General features: G+C 43.9%; 1 protein-coding gene across 1 annotated transcript; it reads left to right on the plus strand.

The window, feature by feature from the left end:
• The first annotated feature begins 18,144 nt into the window (after window positions 1-18,144).
• On the plus strand, window positions 18,145-20,776 carry LOC125738538 (uncharacterized). Its single transcript, XM_049007635.1, has 2 exons — window positions 18,145-18,462; window positions 19,206-20,776. The coding sequence occupies exons 1-2, from the start codon at window positions 18,455-18,457 to the stop codon at window positions 19,921-19,923; spliced, it is 726 nt and encodes a 241-aa protein (XP_048863592.1). The 5' UTR covers window positions 18,145-18,454; the 3' UTR covers window positions 19,924-20,776.
• The last annotated feature ends 1,960 nt before the right edge of the window (window positions 20,777-22,736 follow it).

The raw sequence follows: 22,736 nt of genomic DNA on the forward strand, positions 1-22,736 counted from the left end.
CGACACCCAGTTCCCCCACTTACTGGTTAGCAACACTGGCATCTCTTTCATGATCACTTGGCAACAAGAGGGCTGCCTTCCAGAAGATTGTGTCAGATGGGTTCGAGACGCTTGCTGCCACCAGACTGAGCAGGTCCAGTGGCCCCCACACAGATTCGCTGAAGTGGATGGAGATGTAGATGAGCACATGGAGAGTGATGGATGGCTAACAGCTACTCTACAGTAGCACCATACCTCAGGAGCTGCTGGTAGAACAAGTGGACCTTCATCTGATGCTCGGTTTCCCTTCGCATCTTCGCCAACCTGCAGAAGGCAGCAGCACTGGTTGTCGCGTTGAATACAGCCGTCTATGGGAGCGAATGCGTCAACAGAGCCGCCATCTTGGGACGGGGTAGAGCTCCTTTTAAATGAATGAACGTCTATCAGGGACAAGCTGGCATTCAGAAATAAAGAACCATAAATGGGCAAATTTGAGAAGCGATTTTTATTGTCTTGGTTCATTATAAATGTCAGACATGTATTTACGACCGAGCCACGAGTAAATCGACAGAGAAGCGGGTTTTCTTAACACAGCCTACTTTTATGTTCAAAATGTAATGCACATATAGGTATTTTTTCATTCTTCCATTCGAAATAAACATACACTACTCTCCTACTACATGCAGAACAATGCAAATACAAAACACAACAAAAAAGGCCAGCAATGTTAGCTGAAAGACCCTGGTAATCTCCATGATAAGCCCCATTGCGTTACCACTCATGCATTTATGCAGGCCGCCCCGTGGCATTGGCAATATAGGCAAATGCTAAGGGCGCCATTCATCCAGGGGGTGCCACAAACGGAGGAAGAAAAAAGTGTAACATTCCACTATTCTTAAAGCTAGTTGGTATTAATGCGTCTTAATATGAAAACAAGCCCACATGAATTTACCTGCTTAGCAAAGCCTATTAAGTAATAATAATAATAATGATGATGATGATGATGATGATACGTAACTTTCCTATGAGCCGCCCCCCTTGTAACCTCCCTCAATAACGAACACAAGTTGATCTCTGATCACGGGCATTTATTCACATATCTATCCGGTCGAGCATGCCGTGAGAACTAGATAAAATAAAGCACATACATCAAAAAATGAATCAGTAAAAACACAGGCATTTTCCTAAAAATAACCAAACACAAACCTAAATAGGCTACAGCTTGCTCACGCCATTAACTTATGACTGCAGCTCATACAATAACTCCAATATCCATGAATATTGACGTTATAACTTAAAACACTTTCTCAGCCGCATAACAAATGCTGCACTTATAACTGAGCAAAACGAAAATGTTACCAGCAAAACTGACCAGACCTAAACCCAAACGCAACATTAGTTCCGCTATAGTTTCCCTACACCTGGGGGGGGGGGGGGGTGCCGGCGCTGATGCTCGCCTAGGGCGCCTCATCAGCTAGGACCGTTACTGCATTTAAGCATTTAGCAGACGCCTTTATCCAAAGCAACGGGCATTTGTATAGACTTGTAGAGAACTATAGACAATGAACTGTACACAATACATTTTCCAGACAAGGAAAATACTTTATAATTTTTTTTACATTTACGGTAATATGAAAGATGAACATCCAGTTACCTCCTTTTTGGAAAAATAACTATAGACAGGGCAGGTCTATACACACAGGCATCTTGTATATATTTGTCAAGAACTATAGCCAATGAACTGCAATATATACTGGTGTCAGTACAGAAGCTGTGTCTTTCCTGTGACGTGGGGGTGGGAAGACAGAGGCTCTGTGTCTAGTATTTAGTATCCTTATAACAGTACTATTTTACACAGTTTCTTCCTCAAACTGCTGGTCTGTAGTTGGAGAGTATGTACTTTTGCCACATGGTCTTCTCTCAACTTGTGAAAGCAAGACAAGTGAAATTAAATTGAAGCGATGGTTGCCAATGCCATCTTGAGTTTCAGCAATGTGATCACAAAGATTAAATATATCCTGAAAACCTACATCTGCTTTCACAACCCTGTTCAACAGAGACTGGATGTTGGAGGCTTGTCTGATGCACTGCTCAGCTGAGCCAATCGCCTTTAATTAATTTAATTAATTAAATTAAACTTAAGTTGCTTCAAAATATTGTTTTAGTTTTGTAATTGATGCAATTTAAGTTTTAACAATAGCAGTCAGTGGTCAGAGACTTTTGCACAGTGTCAGTAAAGTAGAACAAGTTTATCCACAATTTCTACAGATTCAAATGAAATAATAAATTGATCATAACTTACAACTTGGAAGCCATTCTTGAGAAGTTGTTCAACAAAAGATGAAATCTTCAACAGAATCTGGAGCTCTTGTCTCGCTGGAAGCAGAGGTAGAGTGACTTTACATGTGCAGGTCTCCTCTCCTTTGGCACCTTACAGGGTCCTCGTCACCCAGTTTAATTTGCGGTTTAGAAGCATTTTTTTTAAACATGTTGGGATTCAGTTGCAGCGCGCTGACTTTGTGTGTTTCGGGGCATATCTCAGGACGGCAGGATACCAAAATGGCGAAAAAAAAAAAAAGTTTACGTCATCAAAATGGCGCCCGTGATTCTCTTTGGGTCCTAATGACCCAGTATTCAAATTTAATGGGATTAGGAGCGGAGCCTGCATTCAACTACCATGAAAAAAAAACAACTAAATACTAATCAGATATGAAACCAAAGCGCTATGGCAATGCAGAAGGGATGGGGCTAAAGGTATGAAAGAATGATAGCTAGTAATAAACAGCTAAACTTGTAATAAAAAGCAGGCTCCGAAAAGACAGCCCACTGTGAATACGCTCAGAGTCCTAAGGACCTAGGATTCAACTTACCTAGTATTTCGCCGAGCTGGGCCTCTCCAAACGCTAGCACCGTGCAAAACCCTTGCAGCACCGTGGAAGACTCTCTCACTCCAGCGGGGGCGGGTCCGTAAAGAGATCGGCTGCCGCTTTCGCCGAGCTGGGCCTTTCCAAACGCTCTCACCGTGCAAAAGCAATGTAGCACCGGAAAAGACGCATTCACTCCCGCGGGGGGGTCCTCTGGGCTCGACTGCTGCTGTGCCAAAAGCCTTGCAGCTTCTGAGCAGAAGCGTCCACTCCTGAACTGGGGGGAACAACGGGGGAGGGGGTTTCGGCGCTCATGCAGGAATATTTTGCGACTTTGCTTTTCATCTGGGATTTAGCTCTTTACATAGAAGGTAAACATTGTGCTCTGAAATATCCAGAATGTTGCAAAATAGCAGCGAAATGTTTTTGTTTTGAAATGGGCTGGGGTGTTTGTATCCATTTAGTTTCGTTCTTTGCATTCCCCGTACACGTGATAGCTTTATGGCAGTAATTACTCTGGGCGCCTGCCTGTCTGGGTGGTCGGCTTCTTTTATCTTTTGTCAGTGACCAAATGGTGAGCTAGCAAGAGGTACTAAAAATAGCTTTACAGCAGGGAAGGACCAGGCACAGTTACTGAGCAGAAAACGGTCAAACGGTGGCAAAAAGCAACCAAATATATAATGGCATGCCCTTTTTATTTTCTTTTAATAAATTGTTTTTTAGAAGTCAGCATATTTTATACAACAAATTATGCATTTTGCATGACAAATTGCAGTTCAGAGTGTTTTCGAGGCTTTGGAATAAACAATTACCCAAATGTCGGGAAAGCCCATTGAAATGAATGGGAAGCGAGAGGCTTAAAGCACTTTGAGGGGCTTGCGCAGTTACTTGGAGCGTTATAAAAGCAAACCATTTGAATATGTTTGCTCTAAAGAGATCCAAATTCATAAAAAAGTACAAGTCATTACATTTAATTTTTTTTTACATTGATTTAACAATAAATATTGTAATTGCCGCTAAGTGTCGCACTTACTTTGACCGGCTTTCCACGGTCTATGTCGACATCTAGTGGTAAAAAAAAAGCATTACATTACACATAAGGGATGACTTTTTGCAGTAAAGACGACATTTTTTGTATTCGCAAATTTAAAAAAAAATATATTAATAAAACTATTAAAATTGGGTCACGAGGACGCGCAGCAGAATCATAGGATGGTGAAATTTGAGGAGCCAAAGTGTTAACATACCATTCTGACCGCGTCCCCCACCTCCGCCCCCCGTAGCCCCGCCCTTCAGTGTCACTGTGAGGGACACCTTGAAATTCAAATGTGAAAGAAAGTAACTTTTAAAAATGATAAGAACTGAATTTATATTTCTAAATAAAGTGATAAATCGATAGTGCAGTTGTAAAACTTCTGCACGACTTCGCCACCACATCACATTTCCATCTGTAATGAGGTGGAGCTGGAGGGTGCGATCTGGTTGGGGCATGGTAATTTCATTAACCTGGCTGCAACAATTAAGCAATCAGCACGCGTATATAGGACCCGGTTGTGGTTGCGTGTGTGACGGATTTGCAAGCGTGACGTGACTCTCCGTGCGCTAGTATCTCCTTTTCCGGAAGTTGTGGCTATATCCAACGCTGCAGGTAGGGCACCAGTGGACGGGGTCGTTTGTTTGCTGTATGGGTGGTTGTAATGTGCTTTTGGTATCTTTCTTACAGTTGCAAGGGCTTAGTAAATCTAGCAGCTTGCGGTTGCTTCCGCTTTTAAGGCTTTCCAACTTTTACCGCGTGTAATCTGCCAGGTATGTCTCGTCCCTTTTTACCAACGTTTGGGTAGTAGGGGCATACCTAATACTGTGTTTGTATTTGTAGTGGATCGCGACTTGGAGTGTCCCGGACCGATGTGAGCCAGACCATCAACGGGATACTAAGTCACTACAAGTGCTGCTGTTTTGCCTGGATGTTTTGCCTGGATGCTTTGCCCGGATGTTTTATGTTTTGTTTCATGTTTTAATTGGGTTTAGGTATTAATGTGTTTTATTGAGCGGATGTAAACTGGGGGGTGTCGTTGGGAAGGTTTGGTGCTGGGCGGTGAGGATCCGTGTCGGGCGATACCGCGCTGCGTGGTCGCGTTGCGTTCTTTTAGCCCACCCTTTGGGTGGATGTACGTGCGGCATGTGCTGCGGGACCCCTTAGAGTTGTCTGACTGTACGCCTCCCATTCCCCTCCCGACAACCGCTGCCTGGTTTGGGTTTTTCTCTTGTGTGTGTGTGTGATTGGAGTGTTTTAAACATGATTTGATTTGTATTCTTTGTGCTGTGATTTTGGGTTTTGTAATTTGCTGTTTGGTTTCTTTTTGTTTTTATTTGGAGTGTTAATAGCCAGCAGCCTAATAAAGGGAGTGTTTATGGTTTTCGCGTCTCCCCTATGGTGATCACGAATCTGTGTCCTTTTATATTGGAGTGGGTTTTTGAACTCTGGTATTCTAATTCTCTGGGTGAAATTCCCAGAGTGGCGTAGTCGGCTTGTCCATTTCCGTATTCCCTCGCTACTTCCTCCCTCAGTAACGCCACAGATTTGGCGTAGTCGGCAGGATCTTCACCAGCATATGGTGGAGCCGTGATTTCCTGATCACTCCCTTGGAAGGATAGGTGAATTTTTATCTTTTGTTTTATGATTTGGTTTTGAATGTGTATGTAACCGAGAGGCAAAACAGCAGCATTTGTGTCCGTTGAGCTGGTATTTTACGTAAATTTGCTGAGTCTCGTAGTCCACCTACTTTATTGTCATGGATGATGAAGTGCAACAGCTCCGGGATTTGGTGGGGCAGCTCCAGGCTGATATTGATTGTTTGCGCCAGGAGCGAGCAGAGGCTCCAGATCCCTCCGTCACCCAATCCGCCCCTGTACCTCCACCTGTTTCAGCCGAGCATCGTGTTTTTACCGACCGGTTTGCTTTTATCTCTAGGGACCGGAAGTGTCCCATGTTTGGGGGCAGGTCTGGGGTGAGCTTCGAGGAATGGGAGGACGAGGTGCAAGCGTGTATGCGGGCTCGGCATTTGTCATCTGCTGATCAAGCATTTTTTCTGTTTGACCACTTAGAGGCGGGAGCCAAGGAGGAGATTAAACATCGCTCCGCGGTTGAACGGGGTGACCCGGAAAGGATACTGGCAATATTGCGTGAGCTGTATGGTTGTTCTTATTCTCATGTATTGTTGCAGGAAGCTTTCTTTTCTAGGAAGCAACAGGATGGGGAGGGTCTGCTTGAGTTTTCATTGGCCCTAATGAGTTTGATGGGTAAGATTCAACAGGCTGCGCCACATGCGGTACCTAATGCCGAGGTAATGTTAAGAGACCAATTTATGGAGCATGTTGCTGATTGTGCACTCCGTAGAGAGTTGAAACGACTGGTTCGGTGTCAACCCTCCATGAGGTTGTTAGATGTACGGAGGGAGGCTCTTAGATGGGAACGTGAGGGTACCCCCTTTGGTGGGCGCGGTCGCAGTTTGTCCATTCCCGCTGCCTATGGTATCTCCTATGGGTTGCAAGGTCAGTCATACTCTGCCCCTAGGGTGGTAGCCTCAAATAGTGAGTTTCTAGAATTAAAGGACCTTCTGACACAGCAACAAGAGCAGATTAATTTGCTCACTCGGTCTGTATCACTTTTGCAGGCCTCTAAGCAAGTTCGCCACCCTCCTCACGGCCCTGTCATTTGTCGCCGGTGTCAGCAACCTGGTCACTTTGCACGGAATTGTGAGGGACCAAGGGTTTCTGGTCCTAGGGACCCACCCTCTTCCGGCTCGGTGTCAAGCCTTGCCCAGTCTGGTCAGCAGCCGGGAAACGAGTACCCGCCGCGTTGTTGAGCCACAGCGCGGAGGGGGTTTCTACTGGCTCTGTAGTGGAGAATGTGGGGATGGTGTCTCAGTTAATGTCATCTTGTCCACACATCAGCGTTAATATGGGTGGGGTGGAGGTATCCTGCTTGGTGGATACTGGATCGATGGTGTCCACGATTACGGAAAGCTGTTTTAGGAGCCATTTTGAACCATGGGGGCCTGATCGATTGAAGCTGTGTCAGTGGCTGCAGCTTCGGGCTGCCAATGGCCTGGCCATTCCGTATGTTGGGTATCTGGAAATGGATGTGACCCTTTGTGGTAGGGAGATACCAGGTTGTGGTGTATTAGTGGTCAAGGACCCACCAGGGGGTGTAGTTCCCCAAGCACCTGGTGTTTTAGGGATGAACATCATTAGTAAGTGTTATCGCGACCTGTTTAGTCAGCATGGGCCGCTTTGGGTTGAACATCCGCCTGTGGTGCAGGCCCCGAGGTCAGTCCGGCAGGCTTTGCAGCAGTGTCATCAGGTTGATGCGATCCCTACTGAGTCCTGTAGGACTGTGCGTGTAAGGGGAGGCAGGGCGTCTCGTGTCCCTGGGGGTGTCCTTGCATTTGTTCCGACTACCTGTTCTGGTCACATTGCGCACGGCTCTGTCTTGTTTGAGCCGCATGCGGCTGGGTTGCCCGGAGGGCTTTTGGCCCCTTCAGCTTTGGTTCAAGTGGATCGGGGAACTGCTTATATTCCAGTGGTTAACGTGGGTACGGAGGCAGTGGTGTTATATCCCCGTACCATTCTGGGGAGGCTGAGTGATGTTCTTATAACCAGTTTACCTACTGGAGTTGCTGAAGTGAGGGCGGTGGCTGGTTCGGTTACCGATCAAGTTGCCCATGCTTCCATTGAAACCCAGATCCAGGAACTTGATTTGTCAGCATTGCCTAGTTCAGAGCAGGATCAGGTAAGGGCCGTCTTGCTGAAGTTTAGCTCGGTGTTTGCTACACATGATGGGGATTTGGGTTGCAGTAACCTCATTTCCCACGAGATTCCATTATTGGATGACATTCCGGTTCGTCAGCGTTATCGGCGATTACCTCCCTCCGAGTATGAGGTAGTGAAGGCCCATATCCAACAGCTGCTTGAGGCACAGGTCATTCGGGAGAGTTGCAGTCCCTATGCATCCCCCATCGTTCTGGTTAGGAAAAAGGATGGTAGCCCTCGGTTGTGTGTGGATTATCGGCAGCTAAATAGTAAGACCCGTAAGGATGCTTTTCCATTGCCTCGCATCGAGGAATCTTTGGATGCCCTTTCAGGTGCATGCTGGTTTTCTACCCTCGATCTAGCCAGTGGTTATAATCAAGTGCCCGTTGCGGAATCGGATAGGACCAAGACTGCCTTTTGCACGCCTTTTGGGCTTTTTGAGAGGAACCGAATGCCATTTGGGCTTTGTAATGCGCCTAGTACCTTTCAACGGTTGATGCAGCGAATCTTTGGGGATCAGCATTGTCAGGCATTGTTGCTCTACTTGGATGATGTGGTGGTCTTTTCCTCCTCTGTTGTACAGCATCTGGAACGATTGGAGTTGGTACTTGGACGGCTACAGCGGGAGGGCCTTAAAGCTAAGTTGGAGAAATGTGCTTTCTTTCAGAAGGAAGTTGGTTACTTGGGTCATGTGATTTCAAGCCAGGGCGTCTCGACAGACCCTAAAAAGGTTGAGGCGGTGGCTACGTGGAAGAGGCCTTCTAATGTTTCTGAGCTCCGCTCCTTTTTGGGGTTCACTAGCTACTATCGCCGTTTTGTGGAGGGATTTGCACAGCTGGCAGCCCCTTTGCATAAGTTAGTGGCAGAGCTAGTCGGGACAAAGTCGCGAGGCGCTTCAGGTCGTTCTCTGGCTTCGGCATGGACTGCACAGTGTGAGCTTAGCTTTGAGGGCTTAAAGAGTAGATTGGTGGGGTCACCAGTGTTGGCCTATGCCGATTTTTCTTTGCCTTTTCGATTGGAAATAGATGCAAGCCATGGGGGCCTGGGTGCTGTTCTTTCTCAAGAACAGGGTGGCCTAATTCGGCCTATTGCATATGCTAGTCGGGGCTTGAGGCCCGCGGAGCGGAACATGTCGAACTACAGCTCCATGAAACTCGAGTTTCTTGCGCTGAAGTGGGCCATGACGGAGAAATTTCGTGAGTACCTGTTGGGCGCTAAGTGCATTGTGTTTACTGATAATAACCCCCTCGCCCATCTTTCTACCGCCAAGCTGGGTGCTACCGAACAGCGGTGGGCGGCTCAACTTGCGGTGTTTGATTATGAACTGAAGTATCGGTCGGGTACTAGTAATAGAAATGCCGATGCTTTGTCTCGGCAACATCTACCGCCTAGTTCTGCCTCAGATCGTCCTGGGACGGCTGTCCCAGTTGTCGTGCAGCAGACCCCGGTACCCAGTAATTGCATTTTTGCGTCACAGGCGGTTGTTTCGGTCTTTCCGCAGTGTTCTTCGGTCGACTTGCGAGTTCAGCAAGAAGCTGACCCTGATATTTGTAGCATCCTGACCTTTTGGAATAGGAGGGAGCGTCCTACTGCCGTGGAACGGGGGCAGCTATCATCTTCAGCCTTGTTGTTGTTACGTCAGTGGGACCGTCTGGTGGAAAAGGATGGGGTACTGTATCGGAGGATTCTCCGTCCTGATGGGGGTGAAGAGGTGTTCCAGCTGGTCTTGCCCAGGTCTTTGCAGGTGGTGGTGCTGAAACAGCTTCATCAAGATCATGGTCATCAAGGTATCGAGAGAACGAGTCAGCTAGTGCGGCAGCGGTGTTATTGGCCAGGAATGGCATCTGATATTACACGCTGGTGCCAGGAGTGTGAACGCTGCCAGGTCAGTAAAGACTCTCAGCCTGTTCCCCACAGCTACATGGGACACTTGTTGGCCTCACGACCCAATGAAATCGTAGCCTTGGATTTCACCATTTTGGAGCCAGCACGTAATGGGGTGGAGAATGTGTTGGTGATGACTGATGTCTTCAGTAAGTATACTTTGGCTATACCAACACGGGACCAACGCGCCTCAACAGTGGCACATGTTTTGGTGACCGAGTGGTTCTACAAATTGGGAGTCCCGGGTCGTATTCATTCCGACCAGGGCCGTAATTTTGAGAGTGCGTTGATGCATCAACTCTGCATTTTGTATGGTGTTAGTAAGTCACGTACTACCCCTTATCATCCAGCGGGTAACGGTCAGTGTGAGCGTTTCAATCGTACTTTGCACAATCTTTTGCGGACACTTCCTGCGTCCCAGAAGAGGGATTGGTCAGCATGTTTACCCCAGGTGACATTTAGTTACAATACTACACCGCATCAATCTACTGGTGAGACACCATATTTTCTTATGTTTGGACAAGATCCCAAACTGCCTGTGGATTTTTTGTTGGGCAGGGTTCAAGAACCAGTGCCTGGTACAGTGAATGACTGGATAGTGGAGCATCAAGCCAGACTTCAGCTAGCTTTTGAGGGTGCCAGGGAGCGTCTTGCTATGGCCGCCGGGCGGCGTAAGGAGCGCCATGATTACCGGGTGAAGGCTGCACCGTTACAGGAGAACCAGTTAGTGTATGTACGTGATCTTGGAGTCCGGGGCCGACATAAAATCCAAGACCTCTGGAGTTCAGTGGTGCATAAGGTATTGAAAACCCCTAGGTTGGGGGGTGTGGTTTATACTGTCGCACCAGTTGATGCTCTAGAGAAGGTCAAGCATGTTCATCGGACCATGCTTAAGCCCTGTGTTGGTTGTGAAGTCGAAGGTGATCCTCAGCCTTCTCCAGCTGAAGAGGTGGCTACCTCCGAGGACTCGTTTGAGCAGGAGCTCTGGGTTCAGATCCCTGCAGTGGAGGGGAATACAGCGTCATCTGCCCCTGGGGCTGCCTGTACAGGTCTTTCCCAGTGCCCCCAGTCGTTGGCTGCAACGTTGCCTCCAGCCATGCCAATTCACTCTGGGGTAGGCGGGGAGGAATATGCCTCTTGGCATACGGGTACCCCTTCAAGACCCTCTGTAGTCACCACTCAAGTGATGGAACAGCCAAGTACCAGTGGGGTAGGGATACGAAGAACCGCCAGGACCACTGCAGGCCGACATACTAATCTTCATCATCTTCCTAGGTCGGTGGGGGGCGTGGCCTTAGGGGCTGTGAGTTCTTCCGGACCTGTGTCTCATGCGGTAGGGGCTGTGTTTAGACCTTGGCAGTAACCCTGGGTTTGGTTTTAGCTGTCCATCGTCGGGACGACGATGCAAAATCCTGGGGTAGATTGTAATGAGGTGGAGCTGGAGGGTGCGATCTGGTTGGGGCATGGTAATTTCATTAACCTGGCTGCAACAATTAAGCAATCAGCACGCGTATATAGGACCCGGTTGTGGTTGCGTGTGTGACTGATTTGCAAGCGTGACGTGACTCTCCGTGCGCTAGTATCTCCTTTTCCGGAAGTTGTGGCTATATCCAACGCTGCAGGTAGGGCATCAGTGGACGGGGTCGTTTGCTTGCTGTATGGGTGGTTGTAATGTGCTTTTGGTATCTTTCTTACAGTTGCAAGGGCTTAGTTGATCTAGCAGCTTGCGGTTGCTTCCGCTTTTAAGGCTTTCCAACTTTTACCGCGTGTAATCTGCCAGGTATGTCTCGTCTTTTTACCAACGTTTGGGTAGTAGGGGCATACCTAATACTGTGTTTGTATTTGTAGTGGATCGCGACTTGGAGTGTCCCGGACCGATGTGAGCCAGACCATCAACGGGATACTAAGTCACTACAAGTGCTGCTGTTTTGCCTGGATGTTTTGCCTGGATGTTTTGTGTTTTGTTTCATGTTTTAATTGGGTTTAGGTATTAATGTGTTTTATTGAGCGGATGTAAACTGGGGGGTGTCGTTGGGAAGGTTTGGTGCTGGGCGGTGAGGATCCGTGTCGGGCGATACCGCGCTGCGTGGTCGCGTTGCGTTCTTTTAGCCCACCCTTTGGGTGGATGTACGTGCGGCATGTGCTGCGGGACCCCTTAGAGTTGTCTGACTGTACGCCTCCCATTCCCCTCCCGACAACCGCTGCCTGGTTTGGGTTTTTCTCTTGTGTGTGTGTGTGTGTGTGTGATTGGAGTGTTTTAAACATGATTTGATTTGTATTCTTTGTGCTGTGATTTTGGGTTTTGTAATTTGCTGTTTGGTTTCTTTTTGTTTTTATTTGGAGTGTTAATAGCCAGCAGCCTAATAAAGGGAGTGTTTATGGTTTTCGCGTCTCCCCTATGGTGATCACGAATCTGTGTCCTTTTATATTGGAGTGGGTTTTTGAACTCTGGTATTCTAATTCTCTGGGTGAAATTCCCAGAGTGGCGTAGTCGGCTTGTCCATTTCCGTATTCCCTCGCTACTTCCTCCCTCAGTAACGCCACACATCCATCCATCCATTTTCCAAACCGCTTATCCTATTGGGTCGCGGGGGGTCCGGATGCTAAGTTATGTTGCTGCTCATATACATTTGATTTATGTCTGTCTTTGCCATTTAAAGACCATGTTGTGACTCGGGCAACTTTAATATAAACTACTGGAGCTGAAATATTCTCAGTTTTACAATCCCTTGATTAATATGGAAGATCGTAATTTAATATAAACAGAATGGTAATAATGAAAGTTTGCTTTCTTGTCACAGTAATCTACCGCAACGCACCGCATACCATCGGAAGGCTACTGCGATTCTGAGCAACATTGGCAATATGATCCATTTTTTTCGCCGCTATTACCCTGAAATTTCTGACTGAAATCGCTACCCCGCTCTAACGCACACTAGGACTCACCCACTCTTCGCAGCGAGCCAGCCTTAACTGGAAACTGCCCCATGGCCGAGTGGTCTCATTCGCCCGACTCAACGTAAACAGCCTTCCGAAGTAAGGTGTATTCTGTTCTCCGAAGTAAGGCGTGGGTTCGAATCCAACTTCCGACAAAAGTTCTTCAATCACTACAGCAGCAACTGGTTAGCTCTAATTGCTTTCTTTTATTTTTGCGTTTCAGGCAAAACTACATAACACTTAAAGACACTTCCGGCATGTAAATGGAGAACGAAATTATAGTTATACCGAATCTCCTACACACAATACCAAGGTTACCAACTTTGCTCAGCTGACCGGAGTCAGACGTTCAATTCGCCATAACCCGGAACTTCATCAGAAGTAGTTAGAAAATGGATGGATGGATGGATGGATGGACGGACGGACGGACAGATCAATAAAAGTACAGGACATCATTTTACAAAGAACCGTCAACACTAAATGTGTGCACTGGTCATGCTCCTGGAAATTAAACTTCTTTTCTGAAAAGCAGCATGTTCATAAATTAGCTGCTGTTATACCTTGGGGAAACAAATGCAGATGAAACTGTAAAACAAACTGCAGTGGCAAAACAGTTCTGGCTGCCCGCCAGCCCTTCTGCCTGTGCTGCCCTGCCTGCCTACCCTCCTGCCCATGACATCCTGTCGGCGACATGCCACAAAGCAACCCTTCTTTGCCACAGGAAATGTCTGGTGCAATTTCTTTTTTAATTGTACATGTCAATTGCATAATACCTTAAACTAATTCTTTATTATTTCTATCATCATCATCATCATCATCATCATCATCCTGATAAGTATTTCATTAGTATTCCACGGTATTTTGATTTTTCAGGAATCATTGTGTGTACTGTATACTTTTAAATTAGTTTGCACTATATGTAGTGTCTCTGCACCTGTGCCTTACGTACTTGCTGCAGCTTGCACAACAACTTCTCTCAGGCATCAGTATAGTTTATCTAATGCAATATTTGTTGTTGGTTTATTAAGTGGTTTTAGGTATTTTGTGTGTTCCACTTAATTTAGTGTAATTAGTCCTAGTTGACTCAGGTTTAGTTTGATATTTCCTTCTGTTTGTTCCTCTGCATCATGCTACTGTCATAACATGTCAATGTCTTACCTAACTTTTGTGCATTATGTTTTGGAGAGAAAAAAATCATGACTTTTTTTTTTAGATTCATCCACTGATTCTATCACCTCTGACACATCCCCCCTCAATATTTGTTTGTTTGTTTGTTTATGTATTTGCTTGGGGGGTGGAATTAACAAACAGAAATAACTGAATGAATCAGGGTAGTGAAAAACATTTATAAACTTATAATTTTGGTATTGGTATGATCCTGTTCTGGTTAGTTAGCCGAGGGAGTAAATCATCAGGAGTTTCATCTCTCAAACTCCTACTACACTCACTCAGCATCACAGTATGGACTCCCCAATGCAACTGATCTGCACGTACTCTGGGAGGAAACCTGGTTCGGGAACAGCACCATGCAGGACAGACGAGCTCTACAGAGGGTTGTGCGATCAGCTGAGCGCACCATCTGCACCGAGCTCCCTGACCTGCACTCAATCTACAGCAGGCGGTGCTGGACCAAGGCCAAGAAGATCGTGAAGGACCTCAGCCATCCCAATAATGGACTGTTCATTTCATTAGAATCTGTAGAAATTGTGGATAAACTTGTTCTACTTTACTGACACTGTGCAAAAGTCTCTGACCACTGACTGCTATTGTTAAAACTTAAATTGCATCCATTACAAAACTAAAACAATATTTTGAAGCAACTTAAGTTTAATTTAATTAATTAAATTTTATTTTAATATAAATGTAAGTAATTAGTTAACATGTTTCAATAGCTATGATTATGTACATTACAAACCTAAAATAATATTTTGAAGCAGCTTAAGTTTAATTTAATTAATTAAATTTTATTTTAATATAAATGTAAGTAATTAGTTAACATGTTTCAATAGCTGTGATTATGTACTTTACTCAGTCTAGGAGCCATCAGGATATGCAAATGTTATTTATCCAAACCACTGTGAAACGAACAGTGTTGATGATGACTGGACTGTTTCTTTATTCAACTAAAAGTAATGAATCAAATCTAATCTTTATTTATGACTTTTTTTAATTTTATTTTATCCCCAGTGCTTCGAGCAGGCATTTCCTGCTCTGCCCCGTGTGCAAGAAGACACAGCCAAGCCTCTCAGTGCATCTGGCTAGGGTGTGCATGAAGAGGTCTTCGAAAGAGGCCATCCAGGAAGTGATGGAGAAGGAAAAGCAGAATTCCCTTGAACTTCTGCAGTGGGGCAGGGTCTTCAGCTACAGGCTGAACTTCAGCTACATTATGCCTGTCAAAGTGTGTCAGCTTAGCCATTTCAGAACCTCTGCTAAAATCATCCTAGTATTTGTAACGACCATCCAGTGCAGCCATGTATTTTTTGACTTGGCCACTAGCACACCTCATACAGTACAGCTAGTCAATCTGTCACTGACTTTTTAAACCAGTATAATTAATTATTTAATTGAGCTGTTGGTGAAATTTAACAAAATCATGGAACGGCTGAGGTGCCGCTGGGGAGAAGTTTGGGAACTGAAGCGGTGTTCATCTAGCCATCCAACTAGATATCAGTAACGCTTTAGAAAACAGAAGAAGTTATTACTAGTTTTTATTGTGTTACTCTTAATTTGCACATGTTCTAATGTTAAATTGTGTCATTTATTCTAAGTCAAAGTACACTTGCTACCCAGATAAACAGCTTTAAACATTTCTTTGGACTGCCTAAGACTTTCACACAGTACTGTATGTCTTAGAACATAAGAAATTTACAAATTAGAGGAGGCCTTTCGGCCCATCAAACTCATTTGGGAAGAACTTAACTAATAGCTCAGAGTTGTTAAAATCTTATCTAGCTCTGATTTAATCATCTCTCCCAATATAATATTGGGATAATTTATTCTCTTCAGAGGCCTCCATAGAATAGTGCATCCATCCCCTCACTTATGTTCAGACAGTCAGAATAACAACAGCATCATCAATTTCACAGCTAGATTTAAAAATTGCTTTAACATAGAGTGATTACAGAAAAAAAGGTAAACAAATATTAACAAGATTATTAAAACGTAATAGACATATTCGTCATTCAGACATATTGCGCTTTTTTAAGAGCAGAAGGGATACATTAAATCACGATTATATTTTGTCCATAATATATATATATATATATATATATATATATATATATATATATATGGGGCGGCATGGTGGTGCAGTGGTTAGCACTGTTGCCTCACACCTCTGGGGCCCGGGTTCGAATCTCCGCCTGGGTCACATGTGTGTGGAGTTTGCATGTTCTCCCCATGTCGTCGTGGGGTTTCCTCCGGGTACTCCGGTTTCCCCCCACAGTCTAAAAACATGCTGAGTCTAATTGGACTTGCTAAATTGCCCGTCGGAATGCATGTGAGAGTGCATGGTGTGTGAGTGTGCCCTGCGATGGGCTGGCCCCCCATCCTGGGTTGTTCCCAGCCTCGTGCCCATTGCTTCCGGGATAGGCTCCGGACCTCCCGCGACCCAGTAGGATAAGCGGTTTGGAAAATGGATGGATGGATGGATATATATATATATATATATATATATATATATGTAAATATATATATATATATATATATATATATATTTACATATATATATATATATGGTGGTGCAGTGGTTAACACTGTTGCCTCACACCTCTGGGACCCAGGTTCGAGTCTCTGCCTGGATTACATGTGTGTGGAGTTTGCATGTTCTCCCCGTGTCCTCGTGGGGTTTCCTCCGGGTACTCCGGTGTACCCCCACAATCAAAAACATGCTGAGGCTAATTGGAGTTACTAAATTGCCCATAGGTGTGCATGTGAGAGTGAATGGTATGTGAGTGTGACCTGCGATGGGCTGGCCCCCCATCCTAGGTTGTTCCCTGCCTCGTGCCCATTGGGAACTGGGATAGGCTCAGGAACCCCCGCGACCCAGTAGGATAAGCAGTTTGGAAAATGGATGGATGGATGGATGGATATATATATATATTTATAATTTTACATCATTATAAATGAGAACTATAAGTGATTGCTAATTACTGTTAACTAATGTCCTGTAATCAGTGGAGGCACACGGACACTTTGGCCAGTTATCCTATTTCTTCAGCGCCAGCCCAACACCCAGCACCACAGACAGTGACCTGTGTTACTGTGACATCTGGTTCCTTCATTGGCTCTATTTATTTTTCTAGAAATAACTAATTGGCTCTTCCAGACTATATGAAGAGAATATTTTATTTTTATTTAGACTAAGAAACTACAGAAAATGAGCTCTGCATGTGATCTCCCCTTTACTGCTCAAGGAGGGCACACGCACATCAACAAATATCAATGCAACAATTACAGATGAACAATTTCTCACAGCTTCAGAAGAAGTCAGAGTTCTGTGTAATTCAGAAATTGTCTAAGACCTCTGCTAGAACATTTTCTGCACTTCAAAATAAATGACACCTGGGTCCATTAAAAGAAGGTGATGCTGCCTGAACCACCAGCCAAGGCTGGGAGGAAAGGGAGGAACACTAGTAAAATGAAGGAAGAAAAGCAGCCCACCCTATCTCATGGTCACGGATACAAAAGTCAGGGAGTGTTATGAAGAAGACACCACACTTAAGACCATGGTTTTATGCAGTGAATTACACCAGAGAGAACTTTTGCATTTTAACTGTGTTACGTAACATTCCTCAGCCTTCATTTTTTTCCACAGAATGCAGGACATAATTTACGGTGCCAAACAAAACAGCGGAACTGCATTGTAGCCAATTATTTGTTTCAGTAGTTTTAAGATAAATAGAACATAAAATGGTTGTTTTACTTAGGTAAAAATCCAGTTGAAACAGACTTTATTTTTAAAAAGTTACATTGGCTTTAAGTGATGACACATATCGCTTGTGTTAATACTGCTTTGATTTTGAGGATGAAGTCTGAAGTGTAGGTGACATGCAGAAGCATGCAATTTGACGTTTGGGGATTGTAGTTTTTAATGGGACAATTTGAATAAGGAATACTGGCGATATGCTTTTTAAGGGGACAGCACACGAAAATTATAATACAGAGTATTAAAAGAACCGCTCTTTAAAGGAACTGAATTATCTTAGTGTATTTTACATCACAAGCACTCTCGGTCCGTTGGGGAGTCCGTCCCACTGTACTTGGAGAATGCTGCCATGCATTAATCATAAATTTCATTCAGTTGTGCGACAGAAGTTCCCTTCTAATGTTTTCTTCAACATAACAAAGTCCCACGGTAACAAAAGCGCTGAGGCCAGGATCGTTAATTGCAATGTGGGGAATGCAGACCAGCTGGGGTGGGGGATCGTGCTCAGTCACGGTAAAAGGCAAACGGGTAAATTGTGAATACGCTCTTAATCTAACTACAGCTTCTTGAATTGTGGGAGGCGTGTGTAACATAACGTTGTTCCACATACCAATATCACTACGTATCGGTATCGCAAAACAAAGTTTTAAATGTTAAGATTCTGTCATTCTGAAAATCAGAGTATTTAAGACATTATGTTACATAGCGATTTGTGGAGATAAATGCCCTCGGACAGTAGCGTTCATTTCATATTAAGTCTCTTTAAGTCATTGTTTTATGTTATGCAGGATGAATGTGCGAATTTTAATTAATCATCCTTTAAGGGTTATATGCTTACGGTGTTGTATACTATTCTCGGTGTACAAGTTAACTTATAAAAGTCTGTTCCTCTAATTATAGAATATTATATAGAATAATTATACAAGAGCTATAATTATTATGATGTTATTATTTAATTGTGTGGGCCGTGTTGCTTGATTACATTTGACTCTTCGGCACGTGGGACGCTGCCGGTTTGAAAGACGCAGCTTCACTTGTTTTCTGCACCAAGATGACGAGGTACGTTGCTTTTCTGCTCCCATTTTATCGGATAATTTTTCTTATTTAGTATCTGTCAAATTTGCATGTATATTAAAATATGTTTGGTGAGTAAAGTCAGTATATTGCTTTTAAATAAAGTGATTTTGTTCCGGGGTACAATGTTAATTATATTTAAATTTTATGCGCAAAGTGTAGTTGATATTTCGCTTTTCCGCGTGCGCTTTACTGCGCTTAAGTAAATAATTGCGCTTGCTTGTGAGTAAATTAGTTCATTGCTTTTAAATAAAGTGAATATTGTTGCGGGCTACTGTGTTGGTTATATTTAAATTTTATGTGCAAGTCGGCTAGTTTCCTGTGCCGCAAAGTCTAGATGATATTTCACTTTTGCACGTGCGCTTTCCCGCGCTTTCATGTTGCATTCGGAAGAGGATGCGGGTGGTTGCGCTCGGTGCTGCTTACAGCAATGATATTCCAGCAGACCAGGAGAGGGCAGATGTATTGCAACAAACACAGATAAAAGTAGTGAAGCAAGACCTGAAAAGTTTGTTTGGTGACTAAAATCAGTATATTGCCATTTAGTAAAATTTAAAATTGTTCCAGGCTTCTTTCTTGATTATATGTAAATTGTATGTGAAAGTTAACTAGTTTCCTATGCTATAATGCAGTTGTTCATTGCGAAGGTGTCAGTGCAGAACTGAATTCCATGTGCCAGGAGTGACTGACAGCTCTATTGTATTGCTTGTGTGTTTTTCCTCATTCAGAAACAAACGAATTGCAAAAGCTGTCAGCTGGAGCAACGATCGATACTGGGCAACTTGGGACAAGTGGATGGAAGTGATTGACTGGGAAGATGAGGAAGAGCTGTGCTCCCCAGCAGAATCACCCTCTGACCAGGCTGACCGTTCCATCGTGTCACACACCCGAAAGCCAATTGCCAAGGCAGTTAGCTGGACGGATGATGTGTATTGGGCAGCCTGGGACAAGTGGGATGAGATCATCTGCTGGGGTGAAGAAGGAGAGTGCTCCCCAGCAACTCCACCCATCAACCAGCCTGGGAGGGATAAGGGGTTAGACATGCATGGGTTAGAGGTTTTTCTGTTAAATGAAAGGACAGTCTCCATAAAGCCTGCAGATGACCACCAAGACAGGCTGAAAATAGGAGCCGTAGTGGTCGACCTCTGCCAGTTTGAGCTAGATGGTGTAAATGATAAATTTGAAATTGTCGAAATACAAATTGGAGAGGTCAAATTGGAGGAGACTGCAGAGAGGGGTTTTAATTCAGAATTTGAATTGGAAATTATGGATGTGGAGATAGAGGTTGTAGACAGTGAATTCCAGCTGAATGCTCTTAATTGGGAAATTGCTGGAACTAAAGTGGACAAATTATTAGTGGAACACCTGAACATAAATAATCTAGAAGCAGGCAGTGTGAAGGTGTCCACATCAAATGGGAATGTGGTATATGTCAATGGTATGTGAGTGTGTTTGGTAATGATGGGTGTGAATGGTGTGTGTAAGTGGTGTGTGTGTGTGTATGAGAATGGTGATTGAATGGTGTGTGTGAGGTAATGGCGTGTGAGTGAATGGTGTGTGTGAGTATATGGTGTATGTGAATGGTCTATGTGTGTGTGAATGGGGAGTGAATGGTGTGTGAGTGACTGGTGTGTGTCTGGTGTTTATGAATGGTGTGTGTGTGAGTGAATGCTGTGTGAATGGTGTTTATGAATGGTGTGTGTGTGAGTGAATGCTGTGTGAGTGACTGGTGTGTGAATGGTGTTTATGAATGGTGTGTGAATGAATGGTGAGTTTTTGTGTGTGTGTTTGTGTGTGTGTGTGTGTGTGTGTGTGTGTGTGTGTGAATGATCTGTGTGTGTGAGCCTGCCCTGTGATGGGTTGGTGTCCCATCCTGGGTTGTTCCCTGCCTCGTGCCTGTAGCCTCTGGGATCCATCTGACCGCCTGTTCCAAAAGGCAAATTGATCCCCACATCCCTGAACAGGAGAAGCGGTTTTAGAAAATGGATAAATGTTCCCAGAGGTGTGAGGCAACAGTGCTAACCACTGTACCATGCATATGTATAGGATATGTAGAAGAATACCTGTTGCAGTTATCTGATGTGTGTGTTTTTCACTCTCCCTGCCGGCCCCTGGAGGTTTGGGCTTCCCCTTTGAGTCTGGTGCCTCCCAAGGTTTCTTCCTTCTAGGGAGTTTTTCCTTGCCACTGTCGCCTATGGCTTACTCACTGGGGGCTTTGGGTGGGGGTGCTCTAAAGCGCTTTGAGACAATGTAATGTTGTGATATCGTGCTATACTTTGTTGTGTAATTTTCTATTTACTCATGCAAATAAATAATTGTTTGATAACAAAAAGCACTTGTTTCATTCTTTTTACTGCGAGCATATCAGTCACTTCCCTTGTGCTCCTGCATTCAAAAATGAAAGTTTGTCCTGCCCTGCACTTAATTGCCATGGATTCTACGGGAATGCAGACCTCTACTTTGGTGGAATCCTGCTGTTGTTGTAGATGGTCTGCTCAAACGCTTTCACATTGTGTACAAGCAGATTTGTTTCTGTATCTCTGTAGAGAAGCATTCTTTTCTTCTACCTGGCAAATCCACAAATATAATAGCAATCCACCAAGGTGCAAGTGCACCTAGCTCTTAAAGAAAATGTTAGAAAAAATTAGTTTATAGCATGTTTAAACCATAAACACAGCAGTGACTGAGTACATCCCTTGTGGACCAGGCGCCTGGCTTTGACTATTTTTCTGCCATTAAACTAGCAAAGGTGGCTTGGCCATGACGTAAAATAACTTGTGCCTTTAAATTGTTAAAAAAAAGTCCTGTGTGTTGTAAAGTGAGGTATGAAACAGATACCAGGCTGCTTCAGTGAGGGTCAGCGTAAGTTTTCTTCATGTAATTTTGTGAATTCAAATGTTTCATTGGAATCAATCCAACCAGCAGCATGAAGACTGCAAACCAAAGAAATGGGACGATGAATGAGAAGAACAACTCAGTCAATCCTCACGTCTCCTCTCTCCTCAGGCGATTGATGGACTCTGAGCATGAGACATGTACAAAAGATGAGGACTCTTCTCCACTATGCAAATGGAAATTGTTCTTAATCTTTTATTTATTCCTTTTGCTTATACCGTAAGATTTAGGAACACACTGAAAAAGATCAACTTTAACCTTCAAATGTATTAAAGTTATTGGAATTTGTTACGGCTGATTTGGTGGAATATGTTTTTGGACCAAACTGTCAAAAAATGTGGAATGAAAATGCAGTTTAATGGTTGAATCCGTGGTTTGCCTAACTTTCTATAAATTGCACACACATCCAGCATTAAAGTGACAGGGAGCTATTAGACCAGAGTTGTTATATTACATTAACACAGACCAGCAAAAAATATCATTATATTATTCTAACATTAATGTCATGTCGTTCTTAATATATTTCTATGTCAGGTCCTGATTTCAAATTGGGCCTTTAAGTCTAGAATATGGTCAGTTTTAAAAATACTTGACTTTGTTGCAACTCTGACTAAGCTGAATTTCATCGAGTGGCTGACGGGTGTGAAGATTATCCTGAAATTTTCAAGTTAATGTCATCTTTCCAGTTAATGTGAGTTTGTTCTGTGTGGGTCTCTGTCTCAGGCTGTCATTTTAGTCTTAGTCTCATTTAAACCACTTAACAATATGCATAAATTGCATAGCTGCTAATGTAAAAAACAAAAATTAACTTGAAAAGCATTCTACAACAACATACAGTATTATGAAGAATTAATAGTATTTATTGCCAATTCCAGATGGCAGGTAACTTCTATAATTTGAATAGAATACAAGATAATATTTTAAACCAAATTACAGTTAATTGTTATTTTTCTGTTTAAAAAAAGACAATTGCTGTAATTTACATACGACAAAACCTGTAAAAGACATTTTGTAATTCTTTTCTAAATTACATGAAGATACTTTATTACTCGCCTTGGGGAAATTCTATTTTCACCTACCCCATCTTCCTCTACTTGACACATGGGCACAGACGAAGGTGACAGCAAGCCTGGCAGCAAAGGGCAGCCACCTGTAGGGACACCCATGGAGCTGGGGGTTTTATAGTGATTAACAGCAATTTTGCAATACTTTTCTGGCAGCTTCTTTTTTGCTAGGGATTTACAATAAATTCCACAGTCAATTCTACACTAAAACAGGACGTCATTCCTAAGCGCAGCATGGACTTCTAGAGTCACTTGAGTAAGCTGGAGATGATTTATCCCCGGGTAAGAGAGCCTGCAGTA

The sequence above is a fragment of the Brienomyrus brachyistius genome, chromosome 3, assembly GCF_023856365.1.
Source record: "Brienomyrus brachyistius isolate T26 chromosome 3, BBRACH_0.4, whole genome shotgun sequence".
Classification (NCBI taxonomy): domain Eukaryota; kingdom Metazoa; phylum Chordata; class Actinopteri; order Osteoglossiformes; family Mormyridae; genus Brienomyrus; species Brienomyrus brachyistius.